The 16,339-nt window shown below is 37.4% G+C and overlaps 1 protein-coding gene and 1 non-coding gene across 3 annotated transcripts in view; both read right to left on the bottom strand.

The window, feature by feature from the left end:
- Window positions 1-16,339, bottom strand: part of BCAP29 (B cell receptor associated protein 29) — a 45,123-nt gene that overhangs the window by 12,042 nt on the left and 16,742 nt on the right. For both annotated transcript variants that reach the window (XM_047754265.1, XM_047754266.1), the window contains exon 6: window positions 12,853-12,961. In XM_047754265.1, coding sequence (XP_047610221.1) covers window positions 12,853-12,961 — 109 coding nt within the window. The remainder of the gene's footprint in view (window positions 1-12,852; window positions 12,962-16,339) is intronic.
- LOC125112292 (small nucleolar RNA U109) lies at window positions 9,357-9,491 on the bottom strand. Its single transcript, XR_007131090.1, has one exon. It is a non-coding gene; the product is annotated as a small nucleolar RNA U109 (small nucleolar RNA).

Genomic DNA, 16,339 nt, shown 5'->3' with positions numbered 1-16,339 from the left:
AGAATGCTTCTACCTTATTTTGTGCTCCAGTCACACTGAGCCTCTTGCAGTACTTCAAAAAGGCACACTCTTTCAGTTATATGCTGCTCATTTTGTTAAAACTTCCTAGCCCATCTTCCCACCCTAATCTCCCTGCCTTACTCATTCTCTCCCATTTCATCTGGCTAATTAATATTTACCCTTTGAAATGTCAGGAAATTATCTCTGATCTCTTCTGCTGGCTTCTACTTCATCTTGAGTGTAATTTTAATATAGCACTTACCATGCTGAAGTGTAATTACATCCCCACCAGACTGTGGACTATTCAAGAAATGAAGCTGTGTCTTGTCTCTCTCTCTGTTCTGGGCACTTAGTACTGTGACTAGCACATGGTAGGTGCTTAAAATATGTTCCTTAAAGGAAGGAAAGAACAGACAAACAAAAAGCCTAACGTTTAAGCACCTGAAAGAGTCACTTGCTGGGAACCAGTTCTTTTTTTCAAAATAAGATGTCCGGTAAGCAATGAGGTGTCACTTTAGTTACCTGATGGGAATCCTGGTTGCAACCAAAAATAGTTACATTTTTTTTTTTTTTAATGCTTTTTAGGGTCATGCTATGGCATATGGAAGTTCCCAGGCTAGGGGCTGAATCAGAGCTATCACAGCCGTAGCAATGCCAGATCTGAACCTTGTCTGTGACCCACATCACAGCTCACAGCAACGTCGGATTCTTAACCTACTGAACGAGGACAGGGACCAAACCGGTGTCCTCCTGGATACTAGCTGGGTTTGTTACCGCTGAGCCATAATGGGAACTCCATAAATAAATTAATAAATAAAGACATATCTGTACACAAAAGTTACAAAAATTTATGTAGATACTCTATCCTCAAGGAGCTGGAGCAAAACTCCCTACTTTTTTTTTTTTTTTTGGTCTTTTTAGGGCCACACCCACAGCATATGGATGTTCCCAGGCTAGGGATCAAACTGGAGCTGCAGCTGCTGGCCTATGCCACAGTCACAGCACCGTGGGATCTGAGCCGTGTCTGCAACCTACACTGCAGCTGACAGCAATGCCAGATCCTTAACCCGCTGAGCAAGGCCAGGGATTGAACCCTCATCCTCATGGATACGAGTTGGGTTTGATAATGGCTGAGCCCCAGTGGCAACTCTAAAACTCCCTATTTCTTAAGCATGAGCTGCACATGGTGACTTCCTTTCAAAGATTACACTATGGAAAAAGGGGGGAAAAAGTAACTTTGAAGTAGAGAAACCTGACAAACACTACCTCAGCTAGGCGTTTAAGGTCAACATAAACAGTGGTGAAGTGTGGGTGTGTATTCTTGATATAATATGATGAAAATGGCAATTTACCTCTGTGACTTCTGAAGTCCCCAGAAACCAGTCTAATTATGGAAAATATCAGAAAAATTCCAATAGAGAAACATTCTACAAAATAACCAGTACTTCCCAAAACTATCAATGTCTTCAAAATAAGGTAAGTCTGAGAAACTGTTAGAGCCAAGAAGAGCCTATGGAGAAATGCAACTAAATGTGGTATCCTGAATGAGACAGAAAAAAGGTGAAAACGGAGGAAATATGAATAAAGTATGGGCTTGGTCAGTAATAATATATCCACATTGGTTCATTAATTACATAAATGTATCATATCAGTATTAGGCTTGGATAACAGGAGACACTGAGCATGGGGTACATGAAAAGTCTCTGTACTATCCTGCCTGGTCTCCTATAAATCTAAACTTCCTTGACATAAACTTTATTTTTAAAAAGTACAGTGGGAAAGACCTTACACAAAACATATGTATACCGGACAAAATATAATAAAATTCTTAGGCTATAAGTACTGAGTAAGAACCTATCAAATATGACTCCCCAAATTCCTCTGTTTTAAATAAATGAAAATTTAAAATTTTTTGTGTGTAAAATCTTATGATGTTTTAAACTTTTTAGAGTATGTATTAAAAAACCCACCAAAGTAGTAATATTTTAAAGTCATTGAGTTGATAGTGAGGAGGTAGATAATAGAAAAGCAGATATTCTAGTGAAGCAGCATTGACCTAATACATTTCAAGAATATCGAACTATAGGTCATTTAACCTTCATGCATAAATCTTATGTGTAAAAGGCTTAAGTTACTTTAGAGGAAAGTTGGGCAATATGATTATAAATAACTTACTATATTTAAAATTAGGGTTCATGAAACAACTTTTTAGGGTCTAAATGTACAGCAAGTGTAGAAGGGTGGTGAGAATTAAGCTCCTTAACAGCGATGACAAATCTTTACTGTTTTCATCAAGAATACAAAGAAGGAACTCTTTCTCCCAGTCTCTAACTTCTCAGAGTCCATGAAACATAAGAACCCTTCCAAAGATTCCTACTGCTCTTGATGGTAGGAGATGGAGCTGGTACCAAGATGAAACTGCCCCAAGACAAGGGAGTCATCCACATGTTTATCCACTCAACGTGGGATGCACACCAGCATCAGGTATTCTTCTAAGCACTGAGGATGAAAAGACAGCTATGGTCTCTCCTCTCATAATACCCATTTTCTGGTCAGGCAGGACGACACACAACAAAGAAACCGACCAACCAATAGAGGGTGGTGTGCAAGAAGTTAAAGGAGGGGATGGGCTAGAGAACGACTGTGTAGCTACATTAGGCTGAGAAGTTCCTCCAAAGAGGTGAAATTTAAGCTACTATCCATTCTGTCTGCTGAGGGTGCCTAGAGAAGAACACACCTAGGTCCAGGTCTTATTTTCTAAATACCATTCTCCACTTAAAAGGCTCACTGAAAGAATGGTTGATTCGTGGGCTAGAGGAGGAAAAGCAGAAGATGAGCTTGGAATATCTTGTTATACCAGAATGGCAGCGCTGAAGAATGGGGGCCTGACAAAATGGGACACAGCCTGAAAAGACTCCCACTGGTCAAATCTGAGATGATCGGAACAATAAAACATAACGCTTATAATAAATTATAACCAAATGAATATATTAAACAAGCAAACATTAATAACTGGGGGGAAATGGGAAAGCTCTTCCTTACAACAGTAGCGCATCTCATAAGTGGAGAAGGGATAAGGGAATTAGAAAGTCATCACAAAATATAAAAATAGTAAGTGAGAGGAAACTATGAAAAGAGGAAAAAGGATAAGGCAAGTATGTTTCATTTGGGTAAGTAAGGATACAGGGCATTTTGGGGGTATTATTTTTGCATCTCTCCTGTGATTTGAATCATTATGTGATTTGAATTTATGATGTCTGAATAAAAAGTTAAATGGAAAAAAACTGTTATGAAGTAGAGCAACGGGGCAGTGAGAGAAGAAATATGAGATGAAAGGAAGTTTTTGGTTCTTTGGGGGGGAATAGGAGATGCCAAAGGATGTTTGTAGGATGACAGGAAGTGAGGAAGTAACTGCAGAAACAGTCAGAGTCCTTGAGAAGCATAGCTGGGTTGGGAGCCACAGCAAAAGATGAGGGATTAAAACTTAATCCATTGTAGCCTAAGAACAGGCAGAGGTCAGAGCCCAGCTGGGGGAAGATGGCAGTTTCGGTGGTGAGAAGATGATGTTTTTTTATTAATTCTTTGTGCCCAATGATTTAGAATTTAGAAGTGAGATGAGAAGATCTAGATTTGGAGAGTTGAAAAAGCGAAGATTTTAGAGAAGTGCAATAGGACTGCCAGTGTTGAGGGCCCGCTTGAATGCAGTGACCATTATTTAAAAGAAGTAGTTCCTTCAGCAATGCTGACATGTTTAGGCACAGGTACCAAGTAGATGGATATCTGACCATCACAAGCTAGGTCCTTGAGAAAGGAGGGGAGTGAAGAAGGAAGGAGGGAGAGGTAAGGGAGAGGGGAAGGAGGTGAAGGAGGGATGCAGTTTACAGGAGACTAATTATGATGAACTATGAAACTTAAATTGGATGAGGGAGGAGAGGGCAACAGGGTTTCGGGGTGAAATTTATTAGTATTTATTGAATACTAGGCCTGGAACACTAGGTGCAAGGTGGGACAAAGAGCTGACTTAGATGTAGTCCCTGTCTTCACAGCACTTATAATCTAAGTAAGAAAGATAAAGAAACAAACAAAAATTTCAACAGTGTACACTATTAAGTAAGTAACTACGCAGAAATACAGAGGTCCAGAAGAAGGCCACTCAACCCAGCTTGAAGCGAGAGAGTTTCAGGGAGGCTTCTTAGAGGTAGCGATGAGGAGCTGAAGGATGAGCACAAGCTATTGGAGGGTAAAGAAGAAAATATTAGAGGCAGACAGACCTGCAGTCCTGGGAAGAGGTGAAAAGTGATGAAACACCACCGCAGGAGAACTAGAAACTTCCATATTTAATAAAGGAGAAGGATAAAATTTAGACCGGACAAAGTAGGGGCAGGCACAACTGGAGATGACACTGGAGGACAGATCACAGAAGACCACGTGTGCCATTGTGAAGAGCTTAAAGGTGACAGGAACCAAGAGAAAGTTTTAAATTGTGCACAGGCATAATCAGATCTGGGGTGTTGAAAAACTGCTTTAGTGGCAAAGAAGCCAAACTAATGGAGGAGAGACTAAACTAGGACATGCTTTAGAAGACTGCCTACTTCGCAAGAGGAGGAGTAAGACATTTCTGGAATAGAAACAAAGCTGCCCAAATAATTAGAGAGTAACATTAATGAATAAAACCAAAGACAGCTTTATTTTTCACATGCAAATAACAAAGGGGAAATGAATGATTTCTTTGCACGTGTCTCAACTTCTCCACCATCACTGGGTATACTGGTGTGCGCAGGCCTACCCCCTGGGGTACTGCGAACATGAATGAGGTTTATAGGTAAAGCGCTTTTGGGTTTTAGAAAAGACATGGACTTAAGGCATGCTGATACTTATAAAGATTACTGGCACTCTGGGCCAGGGAACTGATGAGTAGGTTTTCTAATTTAATAAATTAAATCAGCCCCATTGTTACATTGTTGGCGAAAGAAACATCAATATATGCATAAAGACTTCCTTCATTAATCTTAGTTAGGTTGCTAAGTAATGTATTTAAGAAAACAATTTTGGCTCTGTTATTTAGCAAAGAGTAATTACAGATTACATTAATGTGCCTGCTTTGCACTTAAAAGTCAGGATGTACATTTTGGGCAGAACACTGTGTAGGCATAGCTTATACAAATTGCTTTGAAAAGGCATTGCTTTATAAAGCAATTTCATGTGTACGCAGAAGGAACACATAGACTCCAGAAGAATTTACAAACCATCATATATGAGAAGAGAATGAGTCAATTTACTTTGAGTATAAAAACTAGTTTTACTATATATAAGCATATATAATTTCTTAAATTATCTGATCAACATTCATTCAAGAAGCACTTAGGTGCACAGCAAATTTTATAACAATAGTAACAGCAGAAACCAATCTCTTCCCTATCATCTCATTTATACTGAAAAAGGTATTATTCTTTATTTGAAGACCCTTAGTAGGGGTTGGTAAACTACTTCTGTGAAGGGCCAGACGGTAAATATTTTTAGCTTTCTATGCTTTGTGGACTCTGTCCAGTGTACGTTAACTCCACAGTCACAGAAAATACGTAAACAAATGATCACGGCTTTGTTCCAATAAAAGTTAATTTCTAAAATCAAGGCAGTAGGGCTGGATTTGGCTCATGGGCCATAGTTTGCTGATCCCTGTCCTAAAACACACTTAAAAGTCTTAACACTTTCTCTTAGATTATAAATATAGTCAAAAGAATTATAAAACATCTGAACACGAGAGGAGAAGGATCTAATTTATACTGGAAATTTTAAGAAACCTCCTAAGAAGCTCCCCATTTTATCTCTATCAATTTTCCTCACGGAAAAACAAAGGCTCTACAGTCAGGGGTGCTGCAATGAGATTTTGCTTCAGGAAGAGAAGGTTTTTCCTTCTTTCATTTTCCAGCTCATTTTCCCAGCTGACTGCTTTTCAGAAGTGTTTTCAGAGCAGAGTTGTCCAGCTTAATTTCTATACGTTATTTGGCAGCAAACATAAACCTGGCACAAGCTGATCCTATCTATATGTCCATCAACATATTTAGAGAACTATGCTTGATTACATCCTTACCATCTGAATAACATTTCTGTTATTCAGTGTGCATTCGGCATTCTCCACTCCATGGTGGTTTTTGTTTTTTTTTTTTTTCTCTTTTGTTTTTTTAGGGCTGCACCACTCCATGTTTTTTTAGTAAACTAATTCATATCATACAGGGCAAGAAATAAATTGTTGTCAGTTTATGTGTATATGCTGGATCAATCCATCTGGGCTATAAGCTCTTCAGGGAAGAGACTATTTTCTCTTGCTTTAATGCCCCTCAGGGAGCTGATAAAAGCTTCTCCTCAGGTAGCATCAGTTATGCCTGCTGGTTTTGTCAATGGAAAGATATCCTTGAATTTCTGTCTCAAGTTACTATCATCCCTGTAGCTATGCCTTCTGGTCATAGGATGACACTAAAACAGTTTATTTTACATGTACAGGCCCGGAAACAGATAAAAAGCTCACAGAAAAGAAAGGTGAAAGGAGTCCACAGCAAGAAAGCCTTCTTCTAGTTTAATAATAACATAAACTGCATGTGGAGAAACATAAACTAATAAATGTCAATATATCTTTTATTTTTAAAAAAACCTTAAAAGGTAAAACCTGACTAAAAGGATGGGTCAGTTTTAAATAATGGATATTCTATAAATTATATACGATCTATAGCCACATCTGTCAAACTATGCTATTCTTTCAAAACATGGGACTGTTATTTTTCAGTTAATAAAAGAAGGAAAGGAGATGTTAAAGAAGCAGGAACTTCCGCAGGAGTTATCAGAAAATATGTTTTTTCTTATTCAAATAATAAAAACTCATTTAAAAGGCCATAAAGCAAAAAAAATGACTAAAACCACTTTTTTTGTGTGTGTGTGTCACACCCACACACATGGAGTCCTCCTGCCAGGGATTGAATCTGAGAGTCACAGCTGTGACTTATGCCACAGCTGCAGCAACACCAGATCCTTTAACCCACTATGCCGGGATAGGGATCGAACCTGTGTCTAAGTAGCAACTGAGTTGTTACAGAGACAATGTCAGATCCTTAACCCAATGAGCCAGTGGGGACTCCTACCAAGTTTTTTAAAGGATTAAAAATTTTAAAATAAGCTGGTGGCTTCGATATAACTGCAAGTTAAAGACTGTTGAGTTTGGAGTTCCCTCCTTGGCATTGTCACTGCTGTGGCTTGGGTTTGATCCCTGGACAGGGAACTTCTACATGTTGCAAGGGTGGAAGAAAGAAAGAAAGGAAGGGAAGAGAAAAAAAGTAAAGAAGAGAAAGAAAGAAACAGTTTAGGACTTCTTGCTGTAGTGCAATGGTATTGGGGGTGTCTCTGCAGCATCAGGATGCAGGTTCGATCCCTGGCTTGGCACAGTGGGATAAAGATCTGGCACGGTGCCAACTGAGGTGTAGATCACAACTATGGCACAGATCAATTGCGTCTTTATCTGATCCCTGGTCAGGGAACTCTGCATGCCGTGGGGTGGCCAAGAGGGGAAAAAAAAGAAAAGAAAAAATCACTTAGGATCATATTAAATAGAGTCATCTATTGAAAAAAAGATAGTTGACTCCAACAAGAGTTTGCAACTATAAAATATGCTTAGGTTAAGACTTTACTTACTTACTCATTTTGGCCATGCCTGCGGCATGTGGAAGTTGCCAGGCCAAGGAATAAACATGAGGCAGAGCAGTGACCTGAGCCACCCTAGTGACAATACTGGGTCCTCAACCCACTGCACTGCAAGGGAACACTGGGAATTTATTTTCAGATAGATAGATAGCTCAAATAGTTCCTTTGTATGGAACTAGAAACCTCACAGTTTTAACTTTGTATAAAAAGCTTTAGGTCTTATTCTTGCTTAAGACTAAAGAGGCAGGAATTTGGGGTTACTGGTACATAGAATAGTAGTTATCTTGTAATTTTTCTCTCTTATCTGGATCTTGAATTTCTCTCATAATGCACCTCAAATATTTTCATTCCTTGGCCCCTATGTTAGCACGACTTGTTTATTATTGGCATTAGAGGGTGACAATTCTTTTACAAACTCTAACATCTTTAAGGATAGGAAAGTTGGCCTGTAAAAGGAAATGCTAGAATGCTAGTTCCTTTCAAGGTCAGCCATGGTGTTTTGGAAGCATGTCCAGGAAGAGAACTGAATAAACTAGTTCAGAGTTGAATAAATGAAACCTTGTAGTTGATAAACTAGTTTAAGTAGGGTTACAAGATTCCATTTCCTAGTCCAACTCTAAGATCCCTGTTATATGTTGCCAATACTTAGGCACAGAGAATGAGCCTTTACCCACAGTTTCTGTTTTGCTTGTATATATTTTATTTAGGTACCATTTAAAAATTTGCTTTAAAATACTACTCCTGGGTATTTATCCAAAGAAAACTAAAACGCTATTTAGAAAAGACACATGTACCCCTATGTTCACTGCAGTATTATTCACAATAGCAAGATATGGAAGCAGCCTAAATGCCCGCCAGTAGATAAAATGGATAAAAAAGTGTGACATACACACACGAATACTACTCAGCCACAAAAAAGAATGAACTCTTGCCATTTGTGATGACATGGATGGACCCAGACTATATTATGCTAGGTGAACTACGTCAGAGCAAGACAAACACTGTATGATTTCACTTGAATGCGGAATTTAAAAAAAAACAAGAGAATTTAAAAAAAGGGAGAGACCAGATTTGTTGTTACTTGAGGTTGGGGGTGGGGAGAGGAGACTCAGATGAACATAGTTGAAAGGTAGAAACTTCCAGTTATAAGCTAAATAAGGACTCGGGCTATAATGTACAACATTATAAATACACTGAATGCTGCTGTATTTTATACATAAAAGTTGTTAAGAGAGTAAATCCTAAGCGTTATCACCACAAGGAAAAATTTTTTTCTATGTCTTTATTTTGGTACCTATTTGAGATGGATGCTCACTAAACTTTTTGTGGTAATCACTTCATGATGCGTGTAAGTCAATTTATTATGCTGTAGACTTTAAACATATAGTGCCGTATGTCAAATAAATTTCAATAAAACTGGAAGAAAAAGAAATAAAACAAAATTTGCTTTATCCTCAATAGGCATGCTTTTTAAGGACAGTTTTAATTATGTTCCATGTTAAATGATCTTACAATGAATATATTATTTGAAAAGTTCCTAAAAAATTGCTGATAGAAAGAAAAAGAAAGGAAGGAAGAAAAGGAAAGGAAGGAAGAAAAAAGTACCAAAGAATAAGGGCAGGGTCAAGGAATTTGCCTCACTTTTTTTTGGTCTTTTTCTTTGCCCTTTATGTAGGACAAGTACACTGGTATAGTACTCAGCCTCCACTATTAGACTGGCAGCCCTGACAACTTTCAATGTGGCATATTATGGATATACTTTTGTTCCTCAAGGAATGAGAAAGAGACATTTCCATTCACAACTCATTCACTTTTAAAATCCTATCTACTTTTACCACTGCCTGAACACAAGCAATGACTATACAGCATATACTTCCTCTAGTTTTAAGAATTAACTCTGCTAAAGTATTAAGAATAAATACTGGGGAGCTCTCCTAGAAGAGTCCTTTGGAGTCATTCTTCTTGGACATCAGAAGATTTTCCACTACATATAATGTCTGTTCTTTCTATGAGAGCTTGTGAACTTTATAAATTCTTCAGAGCTTAAGTTCTCATTATTCATGGCAGTGCCCTTTCCCAATTACTCCACACACTGGGACATCAGAGTTACCATTAAACAGATCATTAAAAACAACAGATCAGGTCTTTACGCCTGACTAAGTTAGTCCTGAGTGTAAATTGGGTGCTTTGGGCCATGCACACTCTCTTTTGGCTCACTAGGGTCACAGTATTGCACTGAAGCACAGGTAATTTACTAACTCTGGTCAAAATCCTGAGCTGGTGGTAAAAACTGATGGGGATACTCTCACTACTGAGAGACTGAGTGCCCTTATTACCTGCCATCAGAATAACACTTTTCCAACTTGGGGTGAATCAGTTTAAATAGACATTTGGATTCATGCTTTGCTTCCACTAATATATTTGGAAAAAATGTTTCATGTAAAGAAACACCAAGAGTTCCTGTTGTGGTTCGGTGGGCTAAGGACCTGATGTTGCCTCTGTGAGGATTTGGGTTCAATTCCTGACCTGGCTCAGTAATTAACGAACTGGCAAATTGATGTTGCTACAAGTTGTAGAATAGGCTGCAGATGTGGCTCGGACCCAGTGTTGCTGTGGGTTGTGGCAAAGGCCTGCAGCTGAAGCTCCAATCTGATCCCTAGCCTGGGAACTTCCATATATAATTCATATGGAAAACTCTCTATTTACCTCTATTAAAAATAAACTACATTGCTTTTCTACTCAGTTTTCAAATATAAAGAAACTTTCTGAAACAATTCTTAAAGCACTGTCAGCCTCACTTTTAGAAATCAATAAATATATTTGAATGGTACTATGTACAAAGCACTGTGCTGCTGAATTCATTCAAATCTTGTATAATTAATTTCTTAGTTCTTGTCTCAATGAATGGATTTGACTGGTATAGGCCAGGACAACATAGCCAGGGTTATATTTCCTTTACAAATAGAACTTTGGGGAATTCCCTTCGTGGCTCAGCAGTTAACGAACCCAACCAGGATCCATGATGATGTGGGTTCGACCCCTGGCCTCGCTCAGTGGGTTAAGGATCCAGTGTTGCCATGAGCTCTGGTGTAGGTTGCAGACATGGCTTGGATTCCATGTTGCTGTGGCCATGGTGTAGGCTAGTGGCTGTAGCTCTGATTCGACCCCTAGCCTGGGGTGCACATGCCATGGGTGCAGCCCCAAAAAGACCAAAAAAAAAAAAAAAAAGGAATCTTGATCTTCTCAAGGTCAGTAATAATGTTATCTAAAATAAAAACTCTGGGTAAATGAAATGTGTTCATAAAATACTACATATCTTGCAGGAACCAAACAGGACATACCCAAACAGGTAAAATCCGCTTTTACCTCAACACTTTGAAGGTAGTTTTGCAGTCTACACTTCAAACACAGAAACTTGGTATCTCTTGTTATCAGATTATAAACAAAATGCCTATATTATCAAAGAGTTCATTTTCTCCAAATATCTGAATTACCTGTTCAAGAAATATTGAGTTTCTTCACATTAATCAAAATAATACTGAATTTAGAGTTATACATCAGACTTGTGAGGTTAAAGCTCAAAGTATCTCAGAAGTGGAATTTTTGAAAGGCAAAGGGAGAAAAACTAAGCTGGCCGGGGTTAAGAGAGGTATTAAGCTATTCTTGTCTGTACTACTCTGCTTACAACATAAGGAAAAGGATCCTTGACAGATATGAAAAAAAGAAGGCAAGAATTTATAATAATTTTTAAACTAATTAAAGGCATTTTGGAAATAGTCCCTTGCATTCTTCAGAAGGATTAGCAGCAATATTTTGTGCTGGGTAAAAAAAGAACACTATTTCTCTTCTGAAATGTCTGATTACTAAATTTATTTTCATACAAATGTTAAAACTTCATGGTCATGTTCCAAATCTTCTGGAAATGCAGAAGAGCCAACAGTGCAAACTATTACAGGATTTAGAATTTTGGGCTATACTATACCAACCATATATCAACCCTTGTCTAGAAGGTTAATTTTTTAACTTATGGCCTCTAAATGATTTTTTTTTTTTACTTTAAATAAGGAGGAAAATGACTATATATTTCATATCATATGACATACCCTATGGATGCTTTTAAAAACAGAATTGGCTTTTATCTTTAGGCCTTCCATCTCAAATTCAAATATATCTTGGTGAACTTAACCCTACCCAAACAATTTAAATAGATAATCAATACCAGCAAGTTATAGTATAGAAATGTCGATTATACAGAGGCCTATTTTTAAAAAAATCTAGCCTTACAAACGGCATAAAGAAAGTCTTTGATTCAGTCACTGAACATTCTCCAGTTCATTTGCAACATAAAGTAGTGGAAGAGATCTGAAACTGGAGAAGGTCTTTGCACTGATGTCGTCTTGACTCTGGCTGAGAGTTACCCCAGTGTCTGGACTAAATCAGGCCTGTCATACGCAGGAATGTTGCTCAGGGATCGAGCCATAAACTTTTATTCCGAGCTTCCTGGAATGCCAATGGCCTTGTGGTATCTACTTGTTTGTGCTCTGCGGCCCCAGGCAATAATAACTTGTTCTTGACTAAGATGAAGAAAATAGAAATAGCTGCCTTCAGTGAAATGGTGTTGGGACGCCCTAGCCCAAGCCCTCACTGCAATGTATTTTGGAATGCTATGTTCAAACTCTCAGCTGACATCCCAGACTGTGACTTACTCTATCCCCAGCCATCTCTTTCAAGGAACGTTTTCTGGCAGGTAGAAAATATGAGAGCTTGAGATAAGCCAGGTATTTTCCTGTAACCAAAACTGTCCCCCTGTGGTTGCTTCTTTCAAAGAAGCAATACACTATGATGGAAAAAGGTGATTCATTTTCCAAAAATGTGTTTACAAGCAACTCTTTAGGAACATAGCTCTTTTGCTAAGGCAGGAACATCTGTATTTACAACACAGATCTGAAACACCTACATGTTTTTTTGCATAACAGAGCATGTTTCTCTTGGCTGAAACAATGTTTTATCTTCATATTTGAGCAGGAATTTATAAATAGGTCACTCACTGTTTTAGCCAGAAGAATATATAGCCATTAGTTTTGTTTTGGGGAAAACAGTGAAGTGTAGTAGCATAAAATATCATGATACTTTTTCTACTTCTGCACACGCATACAACGTTACCATCTGAAACCTTCTTTAATTCAGTTTGCAGTTTTTCCTTGTCTTCGACTAGTTTTTTATTTTCTTCTTCCAAAATGTGGTCTTCTTCTTTGCCATAGTTTTTCAAAAGCTATCAGAAAAGAGAGTTATAGAAAGAAGTAAGCTTGGATTGCAACAGCCAGACATTCTTCCAGGAAAAGAGCTGAATAACATATTTTAAATTACTGGTCTTTATTTTATTCTTTGTCCTTTTCAGTATTTTATACTTTTCTAAAATGTACTTTTGCTAACAGAAACCTGATACTAGGCAAACACACATACAAAATTTCTTCTATGATTGAAATCTCTGAAATGAAAATAACAAGCATTTCTGGTTAGGTTAAATTAAAATTGTATTTTCAAAAATATTCAGATAAATAATGTGAATGTCTTTTCCTTAACTGAGTGATGTAAATCTAAAGAAAAAACATTGTTCTGAAGATAATATTAATTGGAAAACCACTGTGTTCCCATTGCAGAGCTGTCTACTCAGAAGAGTTTTATATAGATGAATTTATAATGGATAAAGATGTATAAGTGGAGGATAGAGATGGGTAAGTGGAGAATGACTGGGCCACCTCTATGCTTGGAAAAGTCTACTTAATTTTCATTGAACAGTCTCCAAATTGCTTTTATTCAGTTACTCCTTTATAATGTTCTTTATATTTTCAAATCTATCCTGGCTTTTCAAACACTTATTTTATGTTTGAGGCTTATCTTTTCTAGGCAAGAAAAATTAAGATCTGAACAGTAAAATACGACTAAAATAAAAACATCATTGAGTAAACATTTCATAATCTGTACGTCCAGATAGAAACCATTACTGTTAATAGAATTAAGGAGCTGACTTATCTAAAAGAAATTTTAAGATGTTAAGCTACCAAGAAAGGCAAATTAAAGTTTAAAAAACAGAACATGTACATACTGGTGTGAGTTATTTGACTAAATAAAGTGGCAGCAATTTGATATAGAAGGCTCCCACAGTCAGGTAAAAAAGCAACTCAGGGCAATTTTAAACAGACTGAAAGAAAAGAATTTCCACTGCACAGTGATTCCTTTTCTAACATAAGCTGATATAGTAAACAAAACTCACAAAGTTCTGTTGAATACTGCTACTCCTATGCAAATATTTTACAATGCTAGTACTATAAAGAATAAAAACATAAGAGAAATATGGTTTCCGCTTTCAGGTAACTTTGATCTAACAGAAAGGATAAGACAAGCATAAATACTGTACCACAAGATAAAATACAGCACTACTAGTACTACTGTTGTTATAAAGGAGATTCAGCAGATCCAAAGGGGGAATTAAAGCTTACATGAATATATTACATAATTCCAGGAAAATTTTTTAGGAGATAAAGGACTCGAGTACCTATTAAAACCAAAGGAGTCTCGTATCTTCAAAATTAAAAAACAACAAAAAATTTTTTCAAAGAGTAGAAACTAGGAAAAAACCCTCCAAGTCTTTATAAATGTGTTGACTACTTCAAGTTCAAAACAATCCTGTTACTTCACTGATTTCAGTTCACAAAGTCTCCAGTGATTGCCCAAATTGGAAGAGAGCGACTGAGTTACAGGAATGTTTACACTGACTGCTTGAATTACTATATGCCACTGACTTGGAAAAGTTGGATTTTGTGTTGGTCTTGTAAATAAGCTTTCATTACTGCACCTATAAACTTGTTCAACTTTATTATGTGTAACTTGATGCTAGAGAAAGACCAAGAGCCCCGGAATCTGAAATTCAATAGTTACCAGTTACAATAATGCACGTGTTCAGTGTCCCACTTACATTTCCCACCTTGGTAAGTGGCCCCCGAAAAAAATAAAGAGGTAAAGCTCTGTCACTGCTGTTATATTAAAGTAGCTAAATTAAAAGTTAATTGGTCTTTCGTAATTATTTCATTAAATGAGTATTGGAACAGAAAGGGGTCCCAAGCACCATCTGCAAGTCATTTCATAGGCTGGCATTTGATTGAAGGGCATGAAATACTGTGGTTAAGAGTGCGGATTCTAGAGGCAGCCTGCTTGGATTGGAACCTGAGTTCTTTCTCTTATTAGCGGAATGATTTTTGTGCAAGTCAACCTTTCTGTGCCTCCATTACTTCATCTATAAAATGCAGATAACAACAGTACCGGCCTCATAGGGTTGTTGCAGCAATTGAAAGCGTTAATACCTTACTGTGAAGCATTTGAACAATCTTAGCTATTATTTATAACTTGAAGCCCAGAAGAAATAATGTGACTTGCCCCAGGTCACAATGCTAATTACTGGCAGAACTGGGACTGGCACCCAAGTCTTTTGGGCTTTAGGGCAGAGCACTCTCCACTAGATAATGTGTCTCTGATGGAGAATGAAGAGATGTTTTAGCAATTTTATCCTTTCTCAGCTGGTATTTCAAAACATGTCTTGAAGAAGAAGTCACTTTTGACCTTCTGACCTATGTCCCTTACTGGTCAATCAGTTACACTTTGGGCACCGATATTTATAGTCAGGTTGCAGACTTTCTCTCTGATGTGTACTGGCTTCAGCCTGGTTTATCTGTGCACCTCTGGTGTATCTAGAGCCACTGACTGAGCACAGATAATGCAGAAGCAGGGAACCAGGAAACCACGGGACCAAAGGAGAGGGAAAAAAAAAGGAAGAAATTGTGGCGGAACAAATAATCAGTAATCATGAAATAAATTTCCTTGCAAGTTAGTGACTGGTTCTGAAAATAATCTCAAAAGAAATGTTTTGTGGAAGGTGCTTTTTTCTGAAGGACAAGACTAATTTAATGATTTAAGTACATTAATTATAGACATACACTATATACAGAGAAAAATAGTAGCACCCAAACTACAAAAACACTTTCCATTTTTCTTTCAGAGCTCAAGAGTAAGAGGAAAACTCCTAAAGAATATGAGGAAAAAAAGCAGTGTTCAACAGTAGTTACAACTAATTACTCTAACATGATGGGTGTAATTTTAAATCAAGACCAATACATCGTAAATCTACAAATACAAGGTTGTGTGCTTTTGAGTTTAGCGGTCATATATTAATCGAGGCCTTGAGGTTTTTGTTTTGTTTTGTGCAATGAGATCAAAGGATAGAAAATGAAGCAAATAATATTAAGGTACAAAATGAGGCTGACTGTGCTGGTGAAACACTCCAGTGACTATCGCTTGCTTCTGAATACAGAAACACCCAACAGCTTGATTTCCCAGACCTGTATTTACAATGAAGGGAAAAATTACATGACATATATGGATCAATGTCTCTTCAAAACAAAGTAATAAACGAGTGCTTATTCTCTAAAAGTTTCCTTAAAAGATGCTGGTCATAATCAACCCAAAGAAACATTTTTGAATCCTGTTTCTATGAAAAAAGGACTTTACCTTTTTGCTGCAGTGGATATAACCAGACAACATAGGTAAAACATGGGTTTGAGTAGATGACCATGACACTATAGCATCAAAAATATAT

This window comes from Phacochoerus africanus, chromosome 11, assembly GCF_016906955.1.
Source record: "Phacochoerus africanus isolate WHEZ1 chromosome 11, ROS_Pafr_v1, whole genome shotgun sequence".
Classification (NCBI taxonomy): Eukaryota; Metazoa; Chordata; class Mammalia; order Artiodactyla; family Suidae; genus Phacochoerus; species Phacochoerus africanus.
The sequence above is the reverse complement of the archived record's forward strand: the minus strand, read 5'-3'. Positions and strand labels throughout refer to the sequence as shown.